We start from the raw sequence: 26,200 nt of genomic DNA, 5'->3' as shown, positions 1-26,200 counted from the left end.
ATGGGCATGTGATGTGACTGTAAAAAACTCATGCAAACAACTCAAACTTCTTTCTTCATAACTCAAGGTTTTAAAGCTGGCTTTGCCAGAAGCCACAAGAACCAGAATTTCACTTTTCCAAACAACCCTGCAGCAAACCTATTTAACCTGACAAAAAGTGCATAGTTGACAAGTCCAGGAGGGGGAAAAAAAATTTAAAAAAAAAAAAAAAATTAAAGAAAAAAAACCACACCAAAAAAAACCACACAAAAAAACCCCAACCAACCAACCAAAAATTTAAAAAAAACACCAAAAAAAGGATAAAAAGGTCAACTATTTTATTTCCAGCTTATTTAACCATTTTTGCTGTCTGTCCAAGACATGGTATTTAGATATCCTCTTCCTAACGCCATGTTTAAGCAGTGAGGGTTAAAAAGCAAGACAACCCATAAGCTAACCCCCAAGCACTTCCCAATCCAACACTTGAGGAAAAAGTGATTAAAAAAAGGATAATTCTGCCTTTTCTTTTCTCCCCAGAGGCATTTCATCCAGAAGCAAGCAAACAGCTGTTGTGGGAGACTCAGGTAGGAAGAGTTTTGTCTAAGAGGGCTTCAAAGAAGGCAACAGGAGACTGCCAATCTAGGAGCAGAGGAACTGCTGGCTGTGCATTGGCAGAGGAAGAAATCCAGGAGTCATAGGGTAAGCACGGCTCGCCACTTCTTGGGAAGGAAGAGAAAGACTGTCCGAAAGCCATGGCATGGAAAACACGTTAAACAGACCCACTTCCACTGTGCACTGGCCAGCCAGCGGGCCTGGCTTATCCTACATCTCCTTGTCTCCTCTAGGGACACCTGAACGGGACATTATTCCTGCTGCAGGAGGGCTGGGGGGCAGCGCAGTGACTGTGCATCCAAGCACCTTCTCTCCCTTGACCTGGAATTCTGGACTCCACAACCTTGCAAGTCTGTATTTAAGTTTGTGCAGGAATGCTCCTGGAAGATCCAAGAGGACGCTCAAGGCTCTATCTCCCCCCTGCTCAGACATTTGATTCCGTAAGGGCTGCTAAGCCTTGCTAAGGTCCCGCCTGTTGGAAACCAGGAAGGATTTTAAGGGAGGTTCCAAAGGTTTGAGGCAAGTAGTGGAGGGAGAGCGGTGCTGGGAATGGTCCTTCCCCGAGGCAGCCGCAGCGTTCAGCTGCAGCTGCTCCGCTGAGCTGGAAGGGAGGCTGGAAAACCAGGCCAGCACAGGCCAGCACACCCAGCCACGGTCAGGGCAGACAGCACAAGACAGGAACTAACACAAATTATCATGCAAATGTCACGGCATGCAAGGTCAGTTACACGTGGTTATCTACACACACACCCCCCTCCCTCTCCCCCGCAGCGGGACTGGGGCTGCTGCAGCACACCGGCTCCTGAAGGAATGCGGGGCAGGCTGAACTCCACCTTTAGCCATGCCCTGGACTGGGCTGGCTGGGACACTCCTGCCACACTCATTCCCTGGGGCTGGTGAATCCAGGGGCTCCCTCAGCACAGGGCTCCTGCAGCCAGCAGCACTGAGGATGCCCGAGCCAGTCAATACCTGAGCTGCTGACATCTAACTCTGACTCTCAGTTCAAACTGGGGGCCAAAAATAATTTACTGCTGATGGTTTTGGTGAGAAAAATACATGGTATCATCATTATCTCATCCCTCCACCCACCCCTGACCTTCCAATCACATACAGTCCTGTATCCAATCCCTCTTCCTTCTTGTTCCCACTATGTTATTAGATGAGTTAATAGTTATTCATGTTAAAAAATGGAAAAAAAAATATAAAAAGAAAACAGATGGCAGAGACACATTACTGCAAAAGCAGGTGAATGCAGGAACATCCTTGGCTCGACAGGCTTTATGTGAAGCTTGCACTGCAAGTTAAAAAAAAAGAACAAAAAACAAAAAAGTTAGCACTAATTGAACTCAAAATGCAAAAAAAATAAAGAAAGCCAGGAGAGCCGACACCAGCAACCTGCTCTGGTGGGTGGGCATGCAGATGGCTTATGGAATTACAAAGAAATTCAACCTCAAGGCTGGGCTCTACTCCAGCCTATGACAAGCAAAAGTAAAAAGAAAAAACTGGGGGAACAGAACTACTGACCAACCAACCACGTAAGCTGGTCCAGCTTACAGCCTGTCACTGCAGCACTCGGTGGCTTTAGGGTTCATTTGTTCCCAGCTGGGACATGGGTGCAGGTGTCCAGCTTGGGTTACTTCCCATGGGCATCCTTGCAGAAGGTAACTCAGGTATCTCACACCTGGACACCAGGATGTCTCCAAGCACTTCAGCTTTCAGAACCAGGTCAGATCCTCCAGGCATCAACAAACCCCTCTTTCTACAGGGTGTTGGGCCAGGCCCTGACACGGGTGTTGCAGCTCAGGGACTGCTTTGGGACCGAGCATGGCCCCCGATGGCCAGACCAGGCACGTTGGACTGGAAACTTACATGGAAAGGAAACTGAAAAAAAAAAGAAGTTTTACACTTGGCTTTCAGAAGAAGCTTTAAATAAACCAAGACAGAACCCAAACAGATGGTCCCAGCTCCTGGGGGGCTGCGGATGAACAGCAACACAATGGCACATGTTGAGGCATGTGGCCATCTACCCAGCAGCAGGCAAGCACCAGAAGGCTGCTTGCCGCTCCCACTGGGTCTGTTGCCAGGAGCTCTCTCCAGACTGGTCAGGTTGGAAGCACAGTGCCATCCCAAAACTACAGCAGGGGCTCGGTCAGTGTGCTCAGCCCCACGCTCAGGCGAGTGTGTGAGTCTGCTCTGCAGCCACCCCTTCAGTGCCTGAGGTACACAGGTACAAAGGCGTGCCGTCCCCAAACGCTGCTGCCACCAGGCCAGAGCCACAAACATTTTAGATAAAAAAGAGTGTAAGCTAGAGAATTCCTGGAGGAATAGTCTGGTAATCAGGAGGGCCAAGCTCTCCCTCATGGGAGTCAGGCCAGCAGCAGATTTCACCCTGAGCCTTCCCTCCGGCATGCACAGCACAGTGGAAAGCCTCTGTTGTCCAAATTGGAGAAATCTGATCCCACCTTGAGGAGAAAAAGCATTCCCATGAATGACTTTGTGGGGAGGCTGCAAGGGTTGGCATGGCAAGGATTTCCTCTGGCAACTGCACAAGAAGCACCACAGGCCATGGCAGCAGAGAGAGAGGTGGGAAGCCTTAACTACACAAAACTGCAGCTTCACATTAGAGTGCAAGGAGAAACTTAGAGCCTTTAGAAAACTGAGGCGTGCTACAAGGCAGGAGCATGAGCGTTTCCCTTGAAAGCCTCTGTTAGTAACTCTGACACTAAAGAACAACTGTAGCAGGTACAGCACCTGGTGTGGAGTGACACAAAGGACACACTAAAACACTGGCACGTTCCTCGAGGCTGGATTTCTGTGAATGCAGCAGCAAAGCAGAGCCTGCGTTTCTCACGGTCACTGCAAGCGCCCCTGTCTCACCCTCGATGCTGGAACCAAGTAGGAGCTCACAGTGACTACCCCAAAGGGACAAAACTCTTCAGACCATTCTGTACGGCACTGCTCCTACAGCTAAGAGATGAAAAAATCTGACTGCACAGTTCTTAAAAATATTAGGCTACCAACTCTAAGATAAGGAAAAGGGTCTCCAAACTTGCTATTCCTTTTAGGGAGTACATCACCATGTCTGAGTTCTCAGTGAGAGAAGACAAGTGTTCCAGCCTATCGGCAGAAGGGCATTTCAGCATGCCTGGGCACTTGCTGGTTCCAGTGCTCAGCGCACAGGCCAGGTCTGGAAGGATTTCTCCCCGAGCACAGCATGCAGCACACGGCACTGCACAGATTCCAGGGGGGGCCCCATGGCCACATCCTCAGCCAGCATCGAGCAGCATGGCTCCATAGGAGCTAAATCAATTTACATCAGCCGAGGAACCAGCCCGAGGCCCTCCCCACCTTCCCCGGGCAGAAGCGACCAGTGTCGGGCACCGAACCAGCGGCAGAGACAGGGGCCACGCAGCGAGGGTAAAAGCTGTAAAACCCCAGGACATCTGCAGTACAGCTGCTGCCACACAGCTCAGCCCAGGCTGGAGCTCCCGGGCTAGCACGGGAGACACAAGTGTCTGAGCCACATCCCTACTGGCACTTGGCTCTTCCAGGGGAGACAGCTGGCCATTAATCACTCGGGTTATTCTAAGGAACACCCCCCTTCTCTCTCAGGCAGTGAAAGCAGCGTGGAACCGTCATTTTTGTGTGTGGGTTAACCAAGTGTTTTCCACTGAGATTTGCTGCATCCCCAGCTCGACAGCTTTCCCAGTGGCAGGTACCAACTAAGCACCCTTAGCACAGGTGACCCACAAAGGACTTGCATGAGCACCCTCTTACTAGGAAAAAGCCAGTGGAGGGTAAAGGATTACACTCCTAGGATATGAATACAAAACAGTGTCCTAGGTTACAATATAAGATGTAACCAAAAGTATGTATTCTATTATCATCTTCACCAGCTGTTAAAGCAGGTGGGGCAGTGCTCGTTATCTCCTACCATGACTCATCCCCAATAACTCCCTCCGGGGGCTATCTCTGTTTAATGGGCCGTGAAGGATCCACTGCACAACTCAGAGAATTACATCATCCCATTGTGAGATGCTCCACCCAGGGGGAAGAACCAAGCATTCCCACCTGGATACAATCTGGGGTTTGGAACAGCACAAGCAGCATTACCTACTGGATTCCCAGAGGACAAGACATGGTGGTGCTGGGCAAGCAATATGGGCTTATTATACCCAAAAAGTTGCCACAGAAAAATCTGGTTTCAAAGAAGTTCTCAGTGTTTGCAGATGAGTCAGATGAAGAGCCAGCTGTCAGGGAAAGTCTTCAGAGAGAAGCATTGGAAAAGCAAGCAATGAAACAAACTAAATTGGAGATTCAGAAGGCTTTAGAAGAAGATGCTACGGTGTATGACTATGACAGTATTTACGATGAAATGCAGCAGAAGAAAGCAAGCAGTGCCAAAACGTTAGCTGGAAACAATGACAAAAAGCCCAGATACATCCACAAGATCCTCACAGCAGCCGAGATTAGAAAGAAGCAACAAGAAAGACAAATGGAAAGAAAAATTCAGAAAGAGCATGAAATGGAAGGAGGGGAGTTTGCGCACAAAGAGGCTTTTGTGACTTCAGCGTATAAGAGGAAGCTGCAAGAAAGAGGTCAGGAGGAGGAGAGAGAAAGAAGAGAATCAGCTCTCAAGGCGTACCTGGATGTGACCAAACAGAGGGAACTCAGTGGATTTTACAGACATCTTTTAAATCAGACTGTGGGGGAAGGAGAGATGCCTAAATGCAGCTTCCGTGAAGCCAGGATAAAGGGGAAAAACCTGACAGTCAGGATGAACCCAACAAAAGGAACAAATGCCTGTCGGAAAGACAAAGAGTGAAGCCCTCTAAGAAAAAGAATAATCCAGATGCTGATACCGACCTAGGAACTGATAGTAGTGATGATGACAAGAGGACTGCAGCCACCACCCTGCCTGCCAGGCTGTCAGGTCGTATCCTGACTCTGTCAGGTTAAGCCAGTGTTTCTGTATTATTGCTTTGTTTTATATATACATATATACTAATAAAGAACTGTTATTCCTATTTCTCATATAATTGCCTAAAAGCCCCTTAATTTCAAAATTATAATAATTTGGAGGGAAGGGGGTTACATTTTCCATTCCATTTTCCATTCCTACCTTCCTTAGCAAGCACCTGTCTTTCAAACCAAGACAGATAGTAAAAAACAGTGCCATGATCTTGACTAAAAGGTAAGGGTTTCTTAGCTTATTATGTCAGCTTGACACAACCACAAATGCCATTTAACTGCAGTTATGGTACCATAGTCGTTTGTTTTCCTAAAAAAATACAAAACCAAAGCTTCTTGTCTTTAAAGCAAGCTTCCAAGTAATCACTTTTGGCACTAGCATTCCCCATGTAAAAATAACATGGTGGTTTTGGTTTCTAACTTACTTCTACTTACAACTATAACCTTAAGGAATGGGAGCTGGAGACTACCAGTGAAAGAAAGGACGGGTAGCAACTCCCTTAATAATTCTGGCTCAGGCAAATAAATCTGAATCCAGAACATCCCATAGTTCCAGAAGATGCTGGACAGATCACAAATCAAACCTCCACCATCCAATTGCTCTCCCACACCAGTCAGACTTGAACATAAAACTTGAAGGTACTCTTCCAGAGAAAAATTAAGATCATGTCCCTGGCCCACCCTTTAGAAAAAAAATATTTTATTTGATCAGGCTGAGAAAAGGCCTGTTTCCAGTCTGGTAATGGGGAAAAGCAAATACAGACATGCAGCAAGACAGAAAAAAACCACCTCCCAAAACTTGTAACAAACCCTACAAAGGATGTGGGTGACATCCGCTTACTTTTTCTTGTCCTTGTCTTTCTTGGTTTGTTGAGAACCTGCCTGCTGAGCCTGTGACTGTAATAGCTGAGCTGCTGCCTTCTTCTTTTGAAAGTTGTTCAGCTCTTCCTCAAGTTCCTTCTTTTTGTCTTCCACCTTTTTCTTCTCTTCTTGGTGAGTCCTCTTTAGATGGTCGAACTTTTCATGAAGCTGCCAGGACAGGGACAGTGAGAATTGGATGGGAAAAGAAGAATGCTTCACCCCAGTTTACTGGTAATGATGCCCCAAGTGTTCCTGCTGGCCCTGAGGCCTCTCTGTGGTGACTGCACGCCATCAGCCTGTCCCCAGCCTGCCTGACCCGGTGAGAAAAGCCCTGCAGTTAACACTCGCTGGCACACAGAGAGGGGCAATTTCTGTCGCTCTCGGAATCCAACAGGTCTCTGGACACTTCCACAGCCCCACATTCCGTCCCTCACTGTTTGTACCTAGTGGACTCTTACCATGCTCGTGCAAAGCACGGAAATGTGGGCACTGAGGGCTGTACTCTGCTCTGCACCTCTGCAGCAGCACATGCTCCTCCAGGAGGCCTGAGGAACAGCTTCCTGCCCTAACAGGACATTTCCTGTAACAGCCGTGCCCCAAACCCTCACAGAGTTCCAATATACTCACATCCTTCTCTGCTTCCTTTAACTCTGCTTCCTTCTCCTTCACTCGCATGACAAACATCTGCCTCATTTCGTCCTCCTTCTTCTGGAGTTCGCCCAGGAATTCATTCCTCTTTGCTTCATAAGTCTCTTGGAGACTGTTAAAAACACACAAAACCCAGTCAGAGCAGTGTTCCAAGCACAGTCACGAGCTTCCAGCCTTTGGAGACCTTAGCACTTAGGTTGTCTTGCCAGAAAACATGGTCAGAGGCCCCCCGACTACACCAGAGGCATGATCACCTCTGTGAAACCCGTCCCAGATTGCTAGGTGGCAGCAGTGGGAGGCGAATGGAAAAGGAAAAGCCGAGCTCCCTGCTCAGGATCCCGTACATCACTCGGCAGGCAGCATAACTGTCCTCGAAAAGAAGCAGCCACTACCTAAGTGCCTGCAGCAATCCCCGATGCCCACAGGGCTTGTGATCCCTCAGAGTCACACCTCCTCCCTTCTCCCTCTGTTTGTCCCGAGTCTCTTCATTCCAAGTGCAAGATTTGTGCAGCAGACCCAGGGTGAAATCTGCCTCCGTGTAGTTCATTAAGCACGACACTGACACAGAGCAAAATTCATTTTCACTACCCATTGCTAATAGATTCACATCAGGGGCTTGGTTTACATAAAGCCACCCTGAGAATCCTCTCTTTCTCCTTTGGCCTTTCCAAGCGATCAGCAGCCTTTCTCCTCCAAATAACCACATTACTGGATTCCTTCACTCCCCCACTACTCCTTGGCATTCCTTTATTTCCCCAGCACTGAGATAGGCAGCAAAGATTTGAGACATAAAATATGTTGTCCACGTACCTCTGAGATTTTTAAAGCCTCTTAGGAACTCTGGACGTCACATTCCTCTTTTGTTTTATTCCTTAAATGGATTTGGATAGCCTAGCCATAATGATAGTGTGGGAATGATAACTATTTCCCCCAAGAGGCTATTCTGAAAACGCATTTTTTAAATGAAAACTCCACTGAAGTCACACAGACACGTTGCATCCATGTGCCTAAGGAACACATTAACCATTGGGCCAGTGGGACATCCTAATCCCAATAAAGTCAAGCTTTTGCTTTCCCTGGCAGTATTGGGGGTTTTGGTGGCTTTTTTGTTGGTTGGGGATTTTTTTAGGGGATGCAATATTGACCTGGGGAACACAACTTGTCAGATTATGCCAAGTCTGCTAATTAATGGGCACTTCGGTTACTTCCTAAAATACTCTCCAGACAGGATGCCCAGAGCAGTTCTGGCACAGCACTGGCCGCCCTGGAGAAATCACACCATTCCACATGACCACACCAGCTTCCTACACATGGAAGCAAAAATACCGATTCTAAAAATGACAAAAACCCTTTAGTGGGAGAGAAGGCCAAGAGCCATCTTCGGATTCTCAGCTAAATGCAGAACCAGAGCTCTCACAGCAGACTTCAGGAGACTCAAAACAAAATCTCCCTGAAATTCAGCCCTGGATTTAATCCTCTGACTGTGCACAATGAAACAAATTCCTAAGCCCTTCTGAAGCATCTGGCAAAGCACGAGGGCAGGTGAGCCTCTGCTGCTCAGTGAGCACAGTGAATCTGCAGTTAGTGACACGCTGTCCTAGGGAGCAGCAGAGTCTCACAGATCAGATCCTGGATTGCAAACCACTTCTTCCAAAGCTCAGTTCCAAAAACACAATGCCGGGTGATGGGCAAGCAGGAAAAGCCTGGCAGCAGGAGTAAGAGGGGTAGGGGCTTCCTGTTGAATTGTACAAGGTTCAAAGCCTAATTCTCTGCCGCAGTGACTCTGACTTCCAGAGGAGCCAAGTTCTCAGAGAAACTGGCCCGGCAACTCCCAGGCTGCATGTGAAAAAAACAATTACAGCCCTAAGGAATAACAGTCCAAACCAACTGGGATCCCTGCAGCTTCTCACAGGCAAAGATGACAAGGGAACTGGCTTTTAAGTACACAAACATATGAACCTAAATTACAAGAGTAACTTGATTTCCCAACACGCCCCCACACACTGAAGGATGCCCTGGCAAATAATATTATTTGAAAACCGACTATTTTGAAAAGCTTAACCAGAGCAGCAGAGAATCCAGTCCACAACAGACACAGGACAGCAGAAGGGTCTCTGTGCAGAGGACCCCATTTCATGGAGCTGATGCCTGTTGCGGTCCTGGTGCTCCCTCCTGACCTCCTGCAGCCTGGCCAAGCAAGGTGGGGGTCTCAGACATCACCAGACCCCCTTTTCCACACCTCACACAAGCCCCTACACAGCACCAACGGTTTGCTGGGACCTCCTGCCCTGCTCCCCCTGAGCTGTGCCAAAGGCTCCCTCCTCCTGGCTGAAGCAAGCTGGCTGAGGAGCAGCTGCTCCTGTGACTCCCAGGGGCAGGATGCAGTGAAAACCACCCTTTTGATCCCTGAGCTCAGAGAGAATGTCTCCCTCATTTCAGATATACATCAGCCTTGGCCAAACAGCTTGGGATCATAGGTTTTGTTTGTTTATTGGAGGGAAAAGGCACCCAGAGTGAACTGCTCTGAACTAGCACGTACCAGATGGAGAAATTCTGTACATTTTCATTTCCTTTCTACTTATAGCTTGGTCAAAAGAGGCCTCGTGTACAGGAAGCAATGGAAATTCCTCAGATTCCTCCAAAGGAAGGGCTGAGCCCATCTTAAGCCACTGCTCTCCAGAAAGGAAATCCAATAAAGCTTCACACTTGGGCTTAGTAACAGAACTGGGCTTGACTGATTCCAGCAGAGTTTCTGTGCTGCAGAAGAAGTGCAGCTGCATCAACTCAGCAAGTCAGAAATAAGACCCCAAACCAAAGCCAACCTCTGACACGCACATGTGTTTCAGGGGCAAAGCCCCACTGGTGCACTGAAATTCTGACTGCCTTCCCCAGGGGTAGAGAGGAGCATGGGCTGCTGTAAGGGAGGGGGTGCAATTACTGGGGAAAGGTTGGGGAGGAATGGGAAACAGGAAATGAAAGGAGAAAACAAACACTCCTTCCCAAATTCCCACACAGCTGTTGTCCCTGGCTGACGGCTTGGGCTTCAGACCAATAAAGCTGTCTGAGAGAATGAACTACGTGTTCAGTAATCAGCCAAACCTCAGGCATTAGACCGTGGCACCCTCTTCACAGCTCACCTTGGACCAGCCGTGAAGAACTCTAGGAGGGTCAAAAGAACATCTACCCCAGGATGCCCCCTTTGGAAACTCAGTGCATGGGCCACCTTCCTCTCACACGGACACAGCTGCACTTTTCCTGCCCGGGAATTGCCAGCAGCCCCGAGCAGCAGCAGAGCAAGCTGGTGGCAAAGCACGGCGGTGCCCGAGTTGCACGTCCCGACCTGAAAGGCTTGCTGTCCGGATCCGTGTCCTTGAATCCCATCTCTTCCAGCTTGCAGCGCCTGTACAGCTCGTAGTGCCGGGTGTGCGTCTGCTCTCTCAAGTCCTCCATGTTGACTCGGATCAGCATCTCCCGCAGCTTCACAAAGTCACAGTGGTTTTCGTTTTCAACTGCAAAAACAACAGAATATCCACAGAGAGAACACTAAACCCAGGAGCTGGGCCCCCCCTTTCCCTGGATCTGGGCCCCAGTGTAGCAAGCCTCAGAGTTCTTCAGGCACACAAGCAGAACTCCAAGTCAGCCTGCACCAAAATGCCTTGCTGAACTGGGTCTGAAGCCATCCCACACCAGCATGGGCTTGAGTTCAAGATCCGCACTGGATTTGCAAGATCTGTGTTGCCCATCTGTCACAGAGCTCCCGTCTCGCCACCCATTTTTGCCCAAGCAAGGTGATGATCCATTTGCACACAGGATTTCACTTCCCACTCAAACCCACCCGAAATCCTCGCACTCACAGGGGCTCACACAGGCAAAGTCTAAACTAAATCTCAAACTATCTGGTCCTAGTTTTCTGGGAACAGCAAGAACCCAGCAGGATATAGGTCGAGTCCAAGACTTCCCAAACACACCAACTTCTTTCCTAACTGTTTTTCCCAGTATTATCCTCTGATGTTTACAGCTGAAGTCTCTGAAGCTGCTTCAGGGTCAGCTGGTATTATTTGAGAAGCCAGGAATTTTGCAGAATTGCACTGTGAGTGCTCCCCTGCAGCTTCCTGGGCCATTCTCCAGTGGGATACACAACTGAAGCCACCAGGAGACCATCACCATCTCAATCCTGTACTTCTCAGTGCTGGCTGGAAAGCAAGGATCAGCTCCGTATTTTTGCCAGCTTCAGTAAAGCCTGGGCTGCAAACAGTGCCCGGGCCAAACTCTGCCCTCCTGCAGGAAGGAGCTTTTGGCTCCGTGTCCAGATGTCCATGTTCAGATCTAAGCTGTGCTTTCTCAAGCCAGATTTTGGTAAGGGCCATCTAGAGAACAAAGTATCTTGGATCAGAACGGGACAGGATGAGAAGGCCTTGTTTGTGCCTTTGGTAACGTACCCTGCACGACACCCCAGGGGTACTGCCTGGCTTTTGCCATCTTATTGCCAATCTTCACTTCTTCAGTGCTGCCAACCACGGCAAAAGGAAGGTGAACCTACAAAAGGAAAGGGACAATGAGGTCGGGGATTTCCTTTGCTGTCTTGCCAGGGATTGTTTCCCAAGAAAGCTGTTTACTGTGGCAGCTCTGCTAGATTTAAGTTGTTTAAATGCCTTTGCAATTCGTCTGGTGCTTTGGGAAGAGCAACAGGACAATCTGGATGAGAAACCCAATCAGACTCAGAGCACAAAATTCTGAAGTCCTAAAAATACAGGATATGTACATATTTTCCATTTAATTACAAAGCACTACTGTCTTAAGCACAGAGCAAGTCTTGCAAACTGGAACTGAATGTGAACACTGAGAAAAAAGAACCGTGAAACAAAAAAAAAGAAAATGAAGTACATCCTCTCTAGGAAGGTAGGCTAAAAATTCAGGGGGATTTTGCTGCTACAAAGAACTGCTAATGCTTCCTCTTAAGAAGGGCAAAGCTGTGAGCAAGGGGAAGAGCGGAGCTGACCCAGCCCTAGGCTGACACATCTGAGTCATCTGAGTCATGGAGCTCTGCCCCGTCCAGGTCTCTCTGTGGCTGTGGTGGCAACAATCTGGGATCTACTCCCAGAAGTGTGGCTGCTGCCAGGAGGGAGCTTGCCTCAGCTGCCAGCCCAGCCCCGTGGAACTCTCCCTGCCTTAAGAGCATCCAAAGGGGCTGGGTGCAAACTCTGGGAGCGGGAGCTGTGTCAGCCAAGCTGTGGTCACAGGCTGGGTGGGAGGGGAAGATGTCAGGGCAGAGGAGATGGGATTATCTGGCAAAGGGGCTTCCCGGCAGCCAGACTGCACCTGAGAAAGGCAGAACACTGAACACAATGCACCCTGGTAGAGCCACATGCCTTCTGTCTGCCAGCTTCTCTGTGTGCTCAGAACAACACAGACAGGGAAGAGAGGCAATAGGGAGCTTTGGAGAGGGTCTAACATCCAGCTGGGTGAGCTAATTGCCCATCTACAAGCTGTTGAGCAGGAAAACTCACAACAGCCTTCAAGCAGCAAGGAAATAGCTTAATCTGAGTGCACTTGCTTTAGGACTGGCACACCCTCTTGGGGCCAGTCAACACATCACTGCCAGCAATCCTGAGCTCACGTTCTTCCCTTTGCACCCTGAGTCAGGCCCATGGCAAACAGCTGCTTCCCTTGGTAACCCCCACTAAAACGTTTAGTCTAGTCTAGCCCTGAGTGCCCTCAAATCCCACCCTGCTGCTAGAGGAAGCAGAGGAGGTGAAAGCCAGAGCTGCTGATGGCCACGGGCCCTGCGGAGAGCTGGAACATCAGTGCCGGTGCCCCGCTCCCACCGGAAACCGAAACAAAGGCGGCAGTGAATCACCCCCACTAACCAACAAGTGGTCGTTTGGGACAGGAAAGCCAAACCTCAGCGCTCTGCCCTGACTGCATCGGGGCCCTGCCTCCCACCCTCTTCCTTTCCCGACATGGGAATACTATAACAGGGGAAGGATATGAAAACTGCAGCAGGGGAGAAGTGTTTGTCACACAACGAAACCTATCAGAGCAGGTATCTCTAGCGCCCAAAACCTTCTGGCCAGGCTGATGTCTGTGCTCAGATTGCAGTTTTAAAGCCAAGTAAGACACGGCACGGCCATCAGGGACAGGCCCAGGAAAAGCAAGGGCAGCAATCCCCTCAGACAACGTACACTCATGGTGGCATTGATCTCGGCCACTGTCTCCTCGTCAGTCGGGAACTGGTAGATCTGGACGCCGTTGCTGACCAGCTCGCTCATGATTTTACTCTTGAACTTGTGCAACTCGTTTTTCGCAATGGTGTCAGCCTTGGCAATGATGGGGATGATGTTCACCTGCAAGACAGGACAGCACAGGTTGTGTCACCAGGAGAGGACAGAGCAGGACATGCAGCGACAGCCCTAAAGTGCCACCAGCCAGCACTCCCAGCAGATGAACTTCCTCGGGGCTGCTGCTGCCAGCAGCACCACCTCTGACAGGATTTCCAGGCAGCAGTGATGATGGCCTTAGAAAGAAGTCAAATGCAATTTGGCAACATGCTACTTCCTGTCCTGTCATATTCCCCTCCTCATTCAAATTGGCTGGACACGAAATGCTGTCATATATTATTACGAGCTGCTCCAAAAAATAAGAAAGGAAATGACCATCTCTGCACATCCCCATGCGCCGCAGCAGGCTGGATCAGACACCAGCCTGTCACGGGCCCTGGCTCGGGTGGTGTCACCAGGGACACTGGAGGGGCAGCAGAGCTGCTGTCACCCCATGGGAGGTGGAAGCAGATGGTCCTTACTCAGCCCCGGGACACACAGGACAGGGGCTGGCAGTAGCACAGGCACGCTTCCCCCACCTGTGTGCCCCCAGACACCGCTGCACTGCAGGACCAAGGTTCACTCCTCCCTGCACAGCTCTGAGACAAAAGATGAATTACTGACTGTCTTCCTAGACAGGCTGTTGGCAAGGATAAAGATCCTGCCTTCTTTTCCTTTCTCCTCCCTCCAGAGGGACAGTTTCTGCTTTTGATCTTGCAGGATCTGCTTTTCCCTGCAACAGCAGACAGAAATCGTACTGAGGATAACAGTGATATTGACCTATATGGAGGGATTTCTACTACAGTACTTGAAAATCCTCTTCTATTACATCACTTAATTCTGTTTGGAGTTATTAAATCCCCCTTGGCCAGAAGATAGAACAGGAATGTCAATTAGCTCACTCGAGATAAATCTCCATAACCTTATTTTCAGTTAAGAGGGCAAGAAACCTTTCTCCATCACCACACAAACCCCAATCGATTGGTCTCTCTAGGAAACAAAGAGCCACTGTCATCACTGATGTCCTGCAGAATCAGGATCCAATGAGCCAAACGTGCACAGTGGACTGATTTAAATTGCTTAATCATGATGGAAAGGAGCACAGAGAAGGCTCAGTTTAGCTACTCAGGCTCTACATTTGTACCTCAGTTATTTTTCCTAGAAGAGGTGAAATCTCCTTTAAACCATGGTTTAAACCAAGCCCACGAGGGTACCTGGAAAAGCAGATGCCAAGTAACATATTTATTCAGATTCTTGTTTATGACATTACAGCTAGAACACCACTACATTTGCCACAGCAGATCAAATCACTGTTTTTGTCTAGCTGGATGTGGTCAGAGCAAGCAGACACAGCACTTCCATTTGTTTCTCACTGATCAGAAAGACAACCTGAACTGTCTTTATTGACTTTAAAGATTAGCTGGGGAGCACGTGGCCAAGTTCCGTACCCGAGGTAGAACTGGGAAAGAGCAGGAGTCCAAACTCTCAATAAATCTCTGCACATGTGTAGCAGAATAATGACCCATTGCAGCAGCTCCCCGAGGTACACTGCTCACACTTTTTGCCTGCAATTCTCCACTACTAAACCCAGACATTATTCTCCTGAGCAGATGGCAAGACAATGAAAGCACTACAGGGTGACACAGGCACCAAGTACCTTACTGTCGAGCTTCTTCATGGTGACCAAGTCCAGGGACTTGAGCGAGTGTCCGGTGGGAGCGATGAAGTACAGGCAGGCGTGGATCCGCGTGTCGTGGTAGTTGAACAGGGATCGCTTGATCTTCAGCTCTTCCTGCAGGTAGGCCTCGAACTGTGCGTCGATGTATTCTACTATGGGCTTGTAGCTGGACAGAGAAGGCACAGAGAAAACCGGGCAGTTGGCTGCTGGGACCACACGGGATACTGATGGACACTCAGGAAGCTTCAGGGGTGCTCTGTATGGTACAGGACCTGTCCCACCAACCTAGAGTCCCTCCTTCACAAGGATGTGTTTACACTTGGTGCACAGGCAAAGCATAACAGACATGACAGCCCTGGATTTTAGGTGCATGGAAACAACACAAGACTGCTACCCTGAAAAACAACATATTTGGCAGTCTCTCCAACTAAAGTCTGAGCTGCTGCTCTGCTAATCTCCCTGAAAATCATCTAACATGAAATCATGACCTACCCCCTAGCTTGTCCAAAATCTCATCATCTTAAAAGAGGGAAGGGAGAGTCACAACATAAGAAGGACTTCTCAGGAATGGAAGCCTGTGAGCAAAGCTCAGAAGACGAGTGCACCCTTTGTGGGCTTTGGTGGGACCATTTTGCTGGAGAAAAACATGCTTGTGCAGTGTAACATGCCCTGATCCGATTAACTGCTTGTGCTTCTGGAAAGAAAACTGTTTCATGTTCCATCAAGGGCAGCTTCATGGATATCACTAGGTGGGTCTGTAAAACGACTGCAGCTCTGGTTTCCTGGCTTATGGAGATTCTGTCTCTGACCATGAGACCCTGAAAACCTCAGAGACATGTGCAAAGAAAGCAGTAAGGTGTCACATTGGGAGAAATACTAGACAAAACCATAAAAAAAGTGGAGCAAAGGAGGACTCGGAAGCCCCAAACTGGAGCACAGAGCAAATCCCACCCACCACAGCCATATGTGCCAGGACACAGCAGGAGAATGAAAGCTCTCCCAAAGCCCTCCTGCCCTGGGCCTGCCCTTCCCCCCACAGGGTTAGGCTGGAGCAGCATCGCTTGGGGAACTGGGAAACACCCCCAGAACAGCGAGGGACCTGCTGTGCCGAGTGAGGCCCTGGTGACCTCGGAGGGCATCAGCACCAGGATTCCTCTCCAGGCAGAGCTGGGTTTACCTGTCATCCTTGTTGATCTGATCACCAAACCCCACTGTGTCCACAATGGTCAGCTTCAGGCGGACGTTGCTCTCCTGGAGCTCGTAACTCCTGGCTTTCAACCTCACGCCGGGCTCGTTGTGCGTCGCGGGCTCACTCTCGAACTTGGTGTTGAACAGAGTGTCCATCAGCGTCGACTTGCCGATGCCAGTTTCACCTGAGCAGACAGAGAAGCATCAGGATGGTGCCACTGCTCTCCCTTACCTCTTTCTCTGGCACCTTCACCAGGTTAAGGAGTTATTCCACTTGGGTAGCAGTGGAATTAGGCTACATGCACACTGCTAAGCAAGACAATCCCTGTGGGAACAGATGTCTTTGGAGACAGTCCCCATCTTTACCAGTGCCCCAGGACTGACCCAGGAACTTTCTTTATGGAAGCAAGTTGTAAATTCTCTTAACTCCATGTCTGATTCCCTGATTTTATTTTGTTTCAGCCTTTTTAAGGCAGTTTTGTTGTTTCAAGAAGATCATCCAAAACCCGTAGTGCAACATAAGACAATAAAAATCTGAGACAGAGAAATACATAAATCCTTAAAAAAAACAAGCAAGCACACTGCTTAAATACCAACTCTTCAAACTATTACGGTTTCACTAATCCCCAGTGCAATTAGTAACATGGATGAAAGCATTAGCCTAAATCCCGTTTTTCAGTCAAAAGTGTTTGTTTAGCCATTATACTCTCAAACAGCTATTGCTACCCATGCTGTGAGCAGGGGTGGGCTGAGGCAACTCACGTGGAAAACCAAGTCCTAAACTGATGGCACAGACTGCCCATGGCTGAAGCTGTGAAATTTAGGGAGCTCCTGATGTGAACTGCTGCGTTCTGTGCCAGATAGGCTCTGCAGCATTTCACATGCAAGTGACAAGACTCACATTACAACACCGAAGTTAATCGCGTCCTCTGACAAATAACAATTTTAAATAATAATTCTTTTCACACGTGAGATTTCTCTTCCTTGGCCAATTGCACCAGTTTGTGTGAAACTTTATATGGGGTGAAAATCGGTGGACAGGCACACTTCACAAGAGAAAAAGAGGCGGATCAAATTGCTAATGAAGACATATTAAGTCATGCTAAGAAAGGCATATTTACTGCAAGAGAGAAAGGCAATTAATTGATGCCATTTTGATCAAAGAGCTGCCTGCTAATCGGGCTGTTCCCTGCTGGATTGAAATGGTTTCATGCTGCTACGAGAGTCACGTGAGGGTTGGGAGCTTGAGTGTGCAGAAGTGCAACTGTTCTCTTATCTCCTTTCACACGCAAAGCTACAGAGAGGAGTCGCGTTTGCCAGATTTCTTTTCAGGCAGCTCACAGAAATTCTCAATCTGCTGTAGAAAAATCACAGTCAGAAGGTTGTGGGGTTTTTCCAGCTAATTAATGTAACTAATTAGAAGGGACAATACTTCCCTCTTGGAGGCTTAAATGAACAATGAATGGAAAGATGATGTTCGCTGCCGGCGCTGCCAAGCTAAGAGAAAAACCCAGCAGTTTTGTCCATTTACAGAACCAGATTCTGGGTTCACTGACAAGCCAAAGCTGGCTTGGCTCATAGCTCCCTGGGGCTGAGCAATGGATTTCCAACTGTGGAGTATCCACAGAGTACCAAGACAGCAGCTAACTCCCTACAGCCAAGAGAAGATGTTGCCTCCTCATATTTCACCCTCTGAACAATGTGGGAAAAGTAACTCAGGCTATAAAACCAACTTGCAGATTAAATACAGCAGAGGACAGGTGACAGGCTTTGTTCTCCAGCACATCATTTAGAGACTAAAAACGGCATCGTTTCCAAGTGGAGAAACTAAGAATGTAAGGAGACAGGCAAACCCTGGAAGGGAAGGAATGCAATGTGGTGAGAAACAGCCTCCACACCCAACCTAGCGAAAAGCAGATTTAAGTTAACATCCTTTTAAAAATACATTTAGTTCCCAAGTTCACTCGGTTTCCTTAAGGGCAGCCTTTGGGGAAAGCAGAACCATTGAATGATCAAAGGGATAGATTTTAACAGCTAGAAATTTCCGTGCTTTGACTCGGAGGACAGGGTAGAGAAAGGGGAAAGAGGAACACCAGATTTCACTGTGGAGCAACTCTGGGAAGACAACTGTCACTTCCCTGCCAGTATGGTCCGCAGTGGCCCTGGGCAGAGGGAGAAGGTGTCAATGTGGGGCTGTGCCCCCTGAGGGCCCAGCAGGGTGACCTACCCACGCAGAGGATGTTGAAGCAGAAGCCCTGCGACGTTGACTTGTTGACCAGCTGGTCCGGGAGGCTGTCGAAGCCCACGTGGCCAGACAGGGACAGGTTCCTGAGGTCATCGTTCTGTAAGACCCAGAAGAAAAGCATTTAACAGGGTTGCAACACCCCTGTCAGGGAAGAAGTCCTGTCAGAACTGTGTTAAGGACACAGAGGCCTTTGGGACACAGGACCTGTGTCTTGGGTTTTCGTCCCAAATGCACTCTCCTTTTCCTTCTACCCATCTCTGCTTGTGGGGCTCAGGAGCTAAAACATCCCCAACTCCAAGGCAGGCAAACACCACCACACTGGTTCTCCATGCCTGTCACCAACAGATCATGATTCTTTACCAATTTGCAACACCCAAACGCTGTTTCTGAGGCCCCGGAATCCCATATCCCTAGGGTTATCCTAAGATTATTTAGGCAGACACCTGGAAAAGAGTGGAACACAGAGCTCTGAGCTGACCAGTTCCTGTTTATTTGCTGAAGCAGCTGAGGCTGCCTCCTCCGTGTCCACTGCACAGCTACATAGCAGAAACCAGCCAACCTCCCACTTCAGAACTTCCCCAGCAGCATGGGAAATTCCCCAAACTTCCCAGTGTGTCTGGCTCTCTCAAGAAGCACACTGAGGAGTGACCGAGGTTGTGATATGGCCCTGCGTGCAACCCCAAAAGCTATGCCTGACGAGACACCTGTGCAGGTGAGCAGAGAGACAAGGTGGGGCTCTCCTTGGCTCCATGTGCCACAGAGAAGGAGCAGCTCTCAGACTTTCTCTATCCTCCCAGGATTACAAGGGAAATGCCAACACTCTTGCCCTTTTCCTGCAACCCTTCGGCATGGCCACAGCAGGACACAGCTCAGATAGCAACAGTGCCTCTAGAGCCAGCTGAAACTCTTTCCAGCTTTTCCAGGCTTTGACAGGAAGGGAATAAAGCGAGCATGCTGCTCTGCCACGCCTTGGTTTACAAATAACCTCATCTGACACGAGGTGAGGAAGCAGGGCACCATTCCCAGTATTTCCTGTGTGACCTACAAAGCCCCTGGTGCTGCCTCTGCATGTCCTCAGCAGGAGAAGCAGCCAGGCCAGGCCGCCCAGAGGTGCCAGTCACCCCTCGTGACCCGCTCCCCTCCTCGGGGGCTTCAGCTGACAACATCCAACACCCCAAAGCTGTTCTGTGGAGGGCAAGGGGGCAGCACAGACCTGGCAGAAAGGAGGTTTGAAACAACTCCCGGATGGTATTCGGGACTTCCCCAGAGCAGCTGTATGGGAATCCACAGAGAAGCTCGGAAAAACAAGCTGGCCCAGTCACCTCCTTCACAGTTATGCCAAGGTCCCGAGCACAGTAAAACAAGCAAACAAAAAACCCCCACAAACTTGGTAGACCTAGAGCAGCTCAGCTGTTATTTCACAACATTTTTCTCCTGAAGTTTGCTGTCCTTAACTTGGAAGACACTAACCTTTCTCCAAACCCAAACACTTCCAATGGAGTCACTCCACCAAGGCCACAATAAATTACAGTCGTGGGCAGTCTCAGCCTGACTTAAAGGTGCTGGAAGCACCAATTTCTTTCCACAGCATCAGTGGGCTTTTGAGCAGACATGGACAACTCTTTTGTACTTCAAGTGAGAATCAGAAGCAGAGGAGGACTCCCCATTCTCTACACAACTGCTGAGCAGCTCCACTTCCCTCCTCAAAACATAACGGACCAGTCACCAATTGCAGGGAGAAACAAGTTACATCTGGGCTGAGTGCTGATGCAAATAGACTCAGACCTAGAAGAAATACAAAAATTCCCTGAGAAAAAGCAACATCTCTAAGTGAAAATGTCTCAGTCTGTGCCAGGAGTTTGGGCAAAGGGCTCCTTTCTGCCATGCTGACACACAGAGCCTGGCACCTGTGCTAGATACCCGAGCCCTCTCTTAGGATCTAAACCAGGCTTGTCCGTAGGTAAGTGCCAATTTACCAGCCTCCATCCCTCTGTGTACTGGGAGCTACTCACCAGCACCGCAACACAGAAGCTTAAGGTGATTAAGAGATGCCACCTCCTTCACTCAGGCTGGGTAAAGAAAAACCACACAGAAAAACCATTACCTCATTCACCCACAACAGGGATTTCCCTGGAAAAGGCCCTGGGATTGACGAATGATGTGAACAGGTTAAATGAAATATTTGTAACATTAGTACTTTTTAAAACATGGTGGGCTTGGGTTTATGATCAAGTGAAGGGAGCTCGGAGCAGATCCCAGAAAGCAGTAAGTGCCCATGACTCACAGGCTTCACGCAAACTGGTGGGTGTTGAACATCTCTCAGCACAGCACCAGTATCTCTTTCCCTGATATATTTTGGGAAAGCAAGTACTGCCTCATCATCAGTTGCTCAGCAGGAACAGGAGTTAGACTCATCTCTTGCATCTGTGTCAGTTATTTTTGCTGCAGACCTTCTCTGGTTTATTTCCCTCCCCTTGCTTTTTTTTTTCCTGCAAGTGGCAAACATCAACAGTGGAATAAACAAAAACTATCTCTGCACTTCGCAATGCCAAGTATTTTTCACAGGCTGTGCTGTGCAACAGGAGACAGGAGCAGCCTGATATCTGCTCAAAACATCAAAACACTCATGAAAAGATCAGAGGCCTGAGGCACAGGCAGAGATGAAACACAAACCCAAGCATCCACCTCCCCCAGTGTTCCCAGGATGCAGCGCATCTCCCTGAGTAGAGCAGACACAGAAAATAGGTGCAGTTCCGCACAAGAATCACAGATACACGTTTTGGAGGAGGCAGGAGGGCCACAGGAAGTTGATTTCTAAATCTCTCCTCCCCACACAAACAAAGCCAGTTCTGCAGCATGCAGATGGCCTTGGGAAGCTGACACATTTCTGCGGGAGCTGCAGGCTGCTTCTCTCCAGAGGAAGGAGGTGCACACACTGCATAACCACTTACCACTGGCCTCTGCTCTCGCTTTCACCTCTTCAGGGGGATAGCTTTATCCACAAGGAAAGGAAGCCTCTACTGGATAGCAACCAGCCTGATTGCTCAGGGTATCAGTAGCTGAGCAGGCAAGTGATTCACGCTTTCGGTCTGGCAGAACAGAAGTATTGTAACAACAAGGGGACGCTAAGTCAGATGGCCCTCCAGCTGGGAATTGCCACGACAAGCTCCTGAGCATAGTCAGTGGGCTGGGTTTGATCCCAACTGAGTCATCCCACTGAGAACTGGGCACCTCCAGCTGAAGAGCAGTCAAAGGCTGACATGGCTCCTGCTCCACCCCAGAGCCCCTGTGTGCACCAGCAAGCCCCGGGAATGCTACAAGCATTGATTTATTCATCTTGCCACATGGCTCCTCTTCCAGAGGAAGTCAGCAGTGCTGCTCAGGTGCTTCAGCCCAAGGGGAAAGGCATCTCATCACCCTGCCCCATTGCCTTCTTCCCAAGCACATCCCTCATTTTCCCTCAGAGGATGAACAGAGCTCAGCACAACTCCCCCCTTTCCCCAGCACCGCACCGAAACAACTTCTCAGGAGTCACTCACAGAAACACAGTGCTAGGAGATGCCTTGGTAACCACAGGCAAGTGGCAGTGTCTGAAGTACCGACCTCTTACAAGCACACTAAAGGAGTAACTGGTTGGCAAGCACGTCTCCTTGTTCCCACCTTCAGGATCCATGGACAAGATCAGCATGTGTAAAACTGCAGCTCCACAGACTCCTGGAGAGATCAGCCAGTTTGCACCAGATGTGCTGCTAGACTTGGGTGCCTGGGTGTTCTCACATGTCAGAGAGCTTAAGACATCCCAAAAGCAGCCTGTATTTTTAAATTCTTCCTGAAGACAGCCATGTCTCCTTTACTGAACCCCGCATTACAGGGCATCGCTTCCCTCCCTCTTCCCATGCCATCCACGAGCAGGAAGTGATTCTGAATGTCCAAAGCTAAGTGCTAACCCCTACAAAAACTACGGAGTAACATGAACAAATAAATGCTTGTTTCTTGGGAAAGATGCTGACCACTTGACTTCTCTTTGCAGAGAGCCCTGCAAGGCATCCCACAGCCAATATTTCTTGGATCAACAACAATCTTTGAGCTGCTGTTATCACAGCTGCTGGTTTTAACTGCAGCAGGGGAAGGGAAGGGGTAAGTGAAGCAGACACAGGCCCCCAGAGGCACAGCATCTACTACCTACCATCACGATAAAGAGATTGATTGTCAGGAACCCACGTCCCAGTGCTCCTCATTTTAAGGGTGGAAAAAATGCCTTCCAAAAGACAAGGAGCGGTTTGCAGTCTCAGAACCCTGTCAAGGCTCCTTTAGATCTGTTTTTCTTCACACATTGGTGGCAACGGTTTCATAGGTCAAGCAATGCTGTAATGGATGCTCTGTGGCAAACAGTGGGTTTTGCCTGGACGGGAATCAGTGAAGCTATATAAAACAATTCAGCTGATGAGGCACGTGCAAGGAGAGTCAGCTCATTCCTCCCAAGCCACAACGGCTTGGCAGAGCCAGCAGGAATAAAGGGAAAGCTACTCTCCTTGTTGGAGTCAGGAACAGTAAGTCTGTGTACGGATGGGGAGCTGGAGATAAAGGTGGGTCCCATGTCACTCCTCCAGAGGCAGCACAAAGCAGAGCTGTGTCCTTATGCTTCCAAAAGTGTCTGGCAGCTGATTGGAGATAAAGCAAAGTTACTCCTCTCCCAGGCAGGAAAAAAGCCCCACTCCCAAAAGGCCAAGGAGAGTTCCACAAGGACACCTCCATTCATTGTCCCAGTCTCCAGTATGCTCTCCTTGCCCAGGATGGAAACCATGATGGCGGCTATTCCCCAATCCAAGCAAGCTCCTGGCTGAGCCCCTTTTGCTTTAAGACTGCTGGCAAAACATTCCCCTTGGGCCCCTCCTGGCCCACTGCTGCTGGCGGCTGGGGGTCAGCTTCACACGGCCTCCCAAGAGTTAAAGAAAACAAAAACGAGCCTCAAATTCAAGAAGGGAAAAGGGCTGGTATGCAAAATATTGAGCTCAACCCCAAATATGAAGCAAGCGTTTAGTTATTTGAGGCCACACAACTAAGGAGGCACCTTTAAGAAATTCTAAAAGCTTTTACTGTTGTCAGCAGCTCAGACCAGCAACATTTTTGACCCATTACTAGGTCACATCATCTTAGATGCTGCATCCAAAGCCAGGGACCTCAGGGATAGTTTAGTCTGCTCAGATAAAAAAGCAGCTCAGGCAAGAGCAGGGAGCACAGAAGCAAAAAGCAATCAGCAAGAGACAGATCTATCCCCCTCCCAGAGTTAAACCCGAGAGCTGGTGGCCCTGCCAGCAGGGCACCAAGTATTCCCAGTGTCTATGCCAGAGCCAAGCTCTCTGTTCCTTGAAACAGCACCTGTAATTCCACTCCCCTTCCCTATACAGGGTTAAGGGATGGTCAAACCCTGAACTGCTGGACAAACGAATTAATGAATAGTATGGGAAGAACAAGGAAAACAAGAACAACTCCCTTCCCCACCTTGGCATGCAGGGATGCCAGAAGAAAAGGGCTGATAGCAATCAATCACTTAATCAGCTCATAAAGAGAGGAAGGATGTCTTGGTTGCTGTTTCAGGGTAAGACAACCATCAGTGTCACCAGCAGAGGAGGGGGAGTTCCTGTCTCCATGCTGCTGCTGGCTGGCTGCAGGCTCGGACAGATGTCTGCACAAGCTACTCAAGTCTGGGAGGTCTTTCGTTGTTTTTCTTCCCCCCTCCTTTCTTTTTTCCCCTTTTCTCTCAACAGGGAGAGCAGACCCCTGTGGAAGGCATGTTCTCATTCTGTACATTAATGTGTCAATCAAACCATGAAGATTTGTGCCTCCCTCCCTGCCACCAACCCACCAGTGACTCACTGCTGCAGCTATTGTCCCTGAGGGATGGACTGCAGGAAACCATCTTGATCTTCCTGGACAAAAGCTGGCACCAGCTGCAGCTGCTTAGGGACACACAGCTCCTCACCAGTCCCCTGCCCCAGCCCTCCAGCAACGTCTACAACAATAGCAAGGAGCCAGGTCTCTACTCCCAGTAAAAGTGAACACTGTCAGCAGAGTTATGCCACAGCTGGCTCCCTTGCTCATACAACAGCGAGGACACAGGCAACACAAAAAGGCTCTCCCTGAATGTGCTGGATTTTGCTTTTAATCCCCAAGAATCAGTGCAGCAGAAAAGGTTATTCTGTGGGAGGAAGGCTGGAAGCAACTTGACCAACAAAGCACTGGGCAACAGCGGACGGGGAAGGGCAAGTGCGGGACTTGTGCTGCTCCCCCTCGCAGAAAATACTGCTCTACAGATAAAATCTCATGGATCTGGGGAATCATCAGCCAAGGGAGGCTGCCAGTGAGACCAAGCAATGGGCTCCCCCCAGGAGACCACCAGACACTTGGTGATGCTGGACACAACTTCCACCGGCACAGGCAGTAACACACAGGAGTGATGCTCTCTCGAGGGCTGGCTCCCTAAGTGAGGGGCAGGATGACACAGGGAACAGCAAGCAGGCATCACAAGCTGGCCCCTGCTCGTGTGCAGCCCACACACACTGAGCCTGCCAGAGGACAAGCCAACGTGCCCCAATCCCAGCTCCCCCAGCACAGATGCCACAGGGGACGGGAAGCACACGGCCCACCTCCCGGACACGCAGCACCAAATATCCTGGTTCCCAGTGCCTGCAACTGCGAGTGTTAGCCCCTGCCACACGGCAAGGACACGCTGCCTGCAGTCCATCCAGCCACCGCTGCTCCCGCGCCTCCGGGGCACGCTGGCGGGGAAGTGAGGGGAACTGCTTACATTGGCAAGCTGCAGGAACTCGGCAGGAGCATGGAGGAAAAAGGATACAGTTGCATTCTTCTGGAAAGAGGGAAGTCAGCAAAATCTGACAATTCAGGAGTGGCTGCAGAGAGTGGGGACGAGCATTTGTCTTCAGGCAAAATGTTTGGCTAAAGGTCAGCACAAGCTCAGAGCACTCACGGTTCCATGTATGCCAAGAACTGACATAAAAGACATTTTCCTCCATAGGTTTCCAAAAACCACGGACCTTTCTATTTGGAGTAAAAGTGACTAATGCTTCTAACAGCCCCTGATGTCACAAACTGCTAACCAGCAAAAGAAAAAAAAGCTGGACTTCAGGGATGATAAGGACCATATGTGCATTCCAGCAAGGCTTGTAAACTCACTGAAGGGAAAAGAAAGAAAAAAGGAGAGAGGAAGGAAGGGGGGGAAAAAAAAAAGACATAATGTGACAAACAAGAATGAAGACCATCCAAAGGCAGAGCCCAATGAGAACCAGATGCTCTCTGCTTCTCTGGCCAATCTCTCTCCTGACAGGAGGACGACGTGCAACCGCCTCTCTGACTGCCTGTGTGAGACTGAGGGGATAAAATGGGAGCTGCTGCTCAGTGCCAGCTCCCCACACCAGCCCGCTCCACTCCTCCTGCTTCAGAAGACAGCGCATGGTTCATTGCGATTCCCTGCCACGCACAGGGAAAGGCAAACCCACCCCCTGGAGCATCCCCAGCCATCGCCTCAGCCAGGCACAGCAGAGAGAGCTGGAGGTTCCTTCACGTGAGCCCTGAGTGAAACGCTGCACAGTGACACAACACCGGAGTCAGGCTGTGACTCCAGGAGAGCTGACACCCGTGAGGAGCAGAGAAGGTCCAGTCTCTGTTAGGACTTGAGAACAA

General features: G+C 49.5%; 1 protein-coding gene across 4 annotated transcripts in view; it reads right to left on the bottom strand.

Annotated features, from left to right (window-relative positions):
* SEPTIN11 (septin 11) overlaps positions 1-26,200 on the bottom strand; it is a 50,794-nt gene that overhangs the window by 7,733 nt on the left and 16,861 nt on the right. For 2 of the 4 annotated variants that reach the window (XM_019293014.2, XM_039551447.1), the window contains exons 2-10: positions 18,482-18,596; positions 16,244-16,439; positions 15,046-15,232; positions 13,254-13,415; positions 11,511-11,607; positions 10,412-10,580; positions 7,051-7,183; positions 6,404-6,591; positions 301-1,885 (exon numbers count right to left, since the gene is read on the bottom strand). In XM_019293014.2, the coding sequence (XP_019148559.1) occupies positions 1,870-1,885; positions 6,404-6,591; positions 7,051-7,183; positions 10,412-10,580; positions 11,511-11,607; positions 13,254-13,415; positions 15,046-15,232; positions 16,244-16,439; positions 18,482-18,596 (1,263 nt within the window). In that variant the 3' untranslated portion in view covers positions 301-1,869. The other 2 variants (XM_039551446.1, XM_039551444.1) reach the window with 2 other exon arrangements.

This window comes from Corvus cornix, chromosome 4 (assembly GCF_000738735.6).
Source record: "Corvus cornix cornix isolate S_Up_H32 chromosome 4, ASM73873v5, whole genome shotgun sequence".
In the NCBI taxonomy this organism is placed as follows: Eukaryota; Metazoa; Chordata; class Aves; order Passeriformes; family Corvidae; genus Corvus; species Corvus cornix.
The sequence above is the reverse complement of the archived record's forward strand: the minus strand, read 5'-3'. Positions and strand labels throughout refer to the sequence as shown.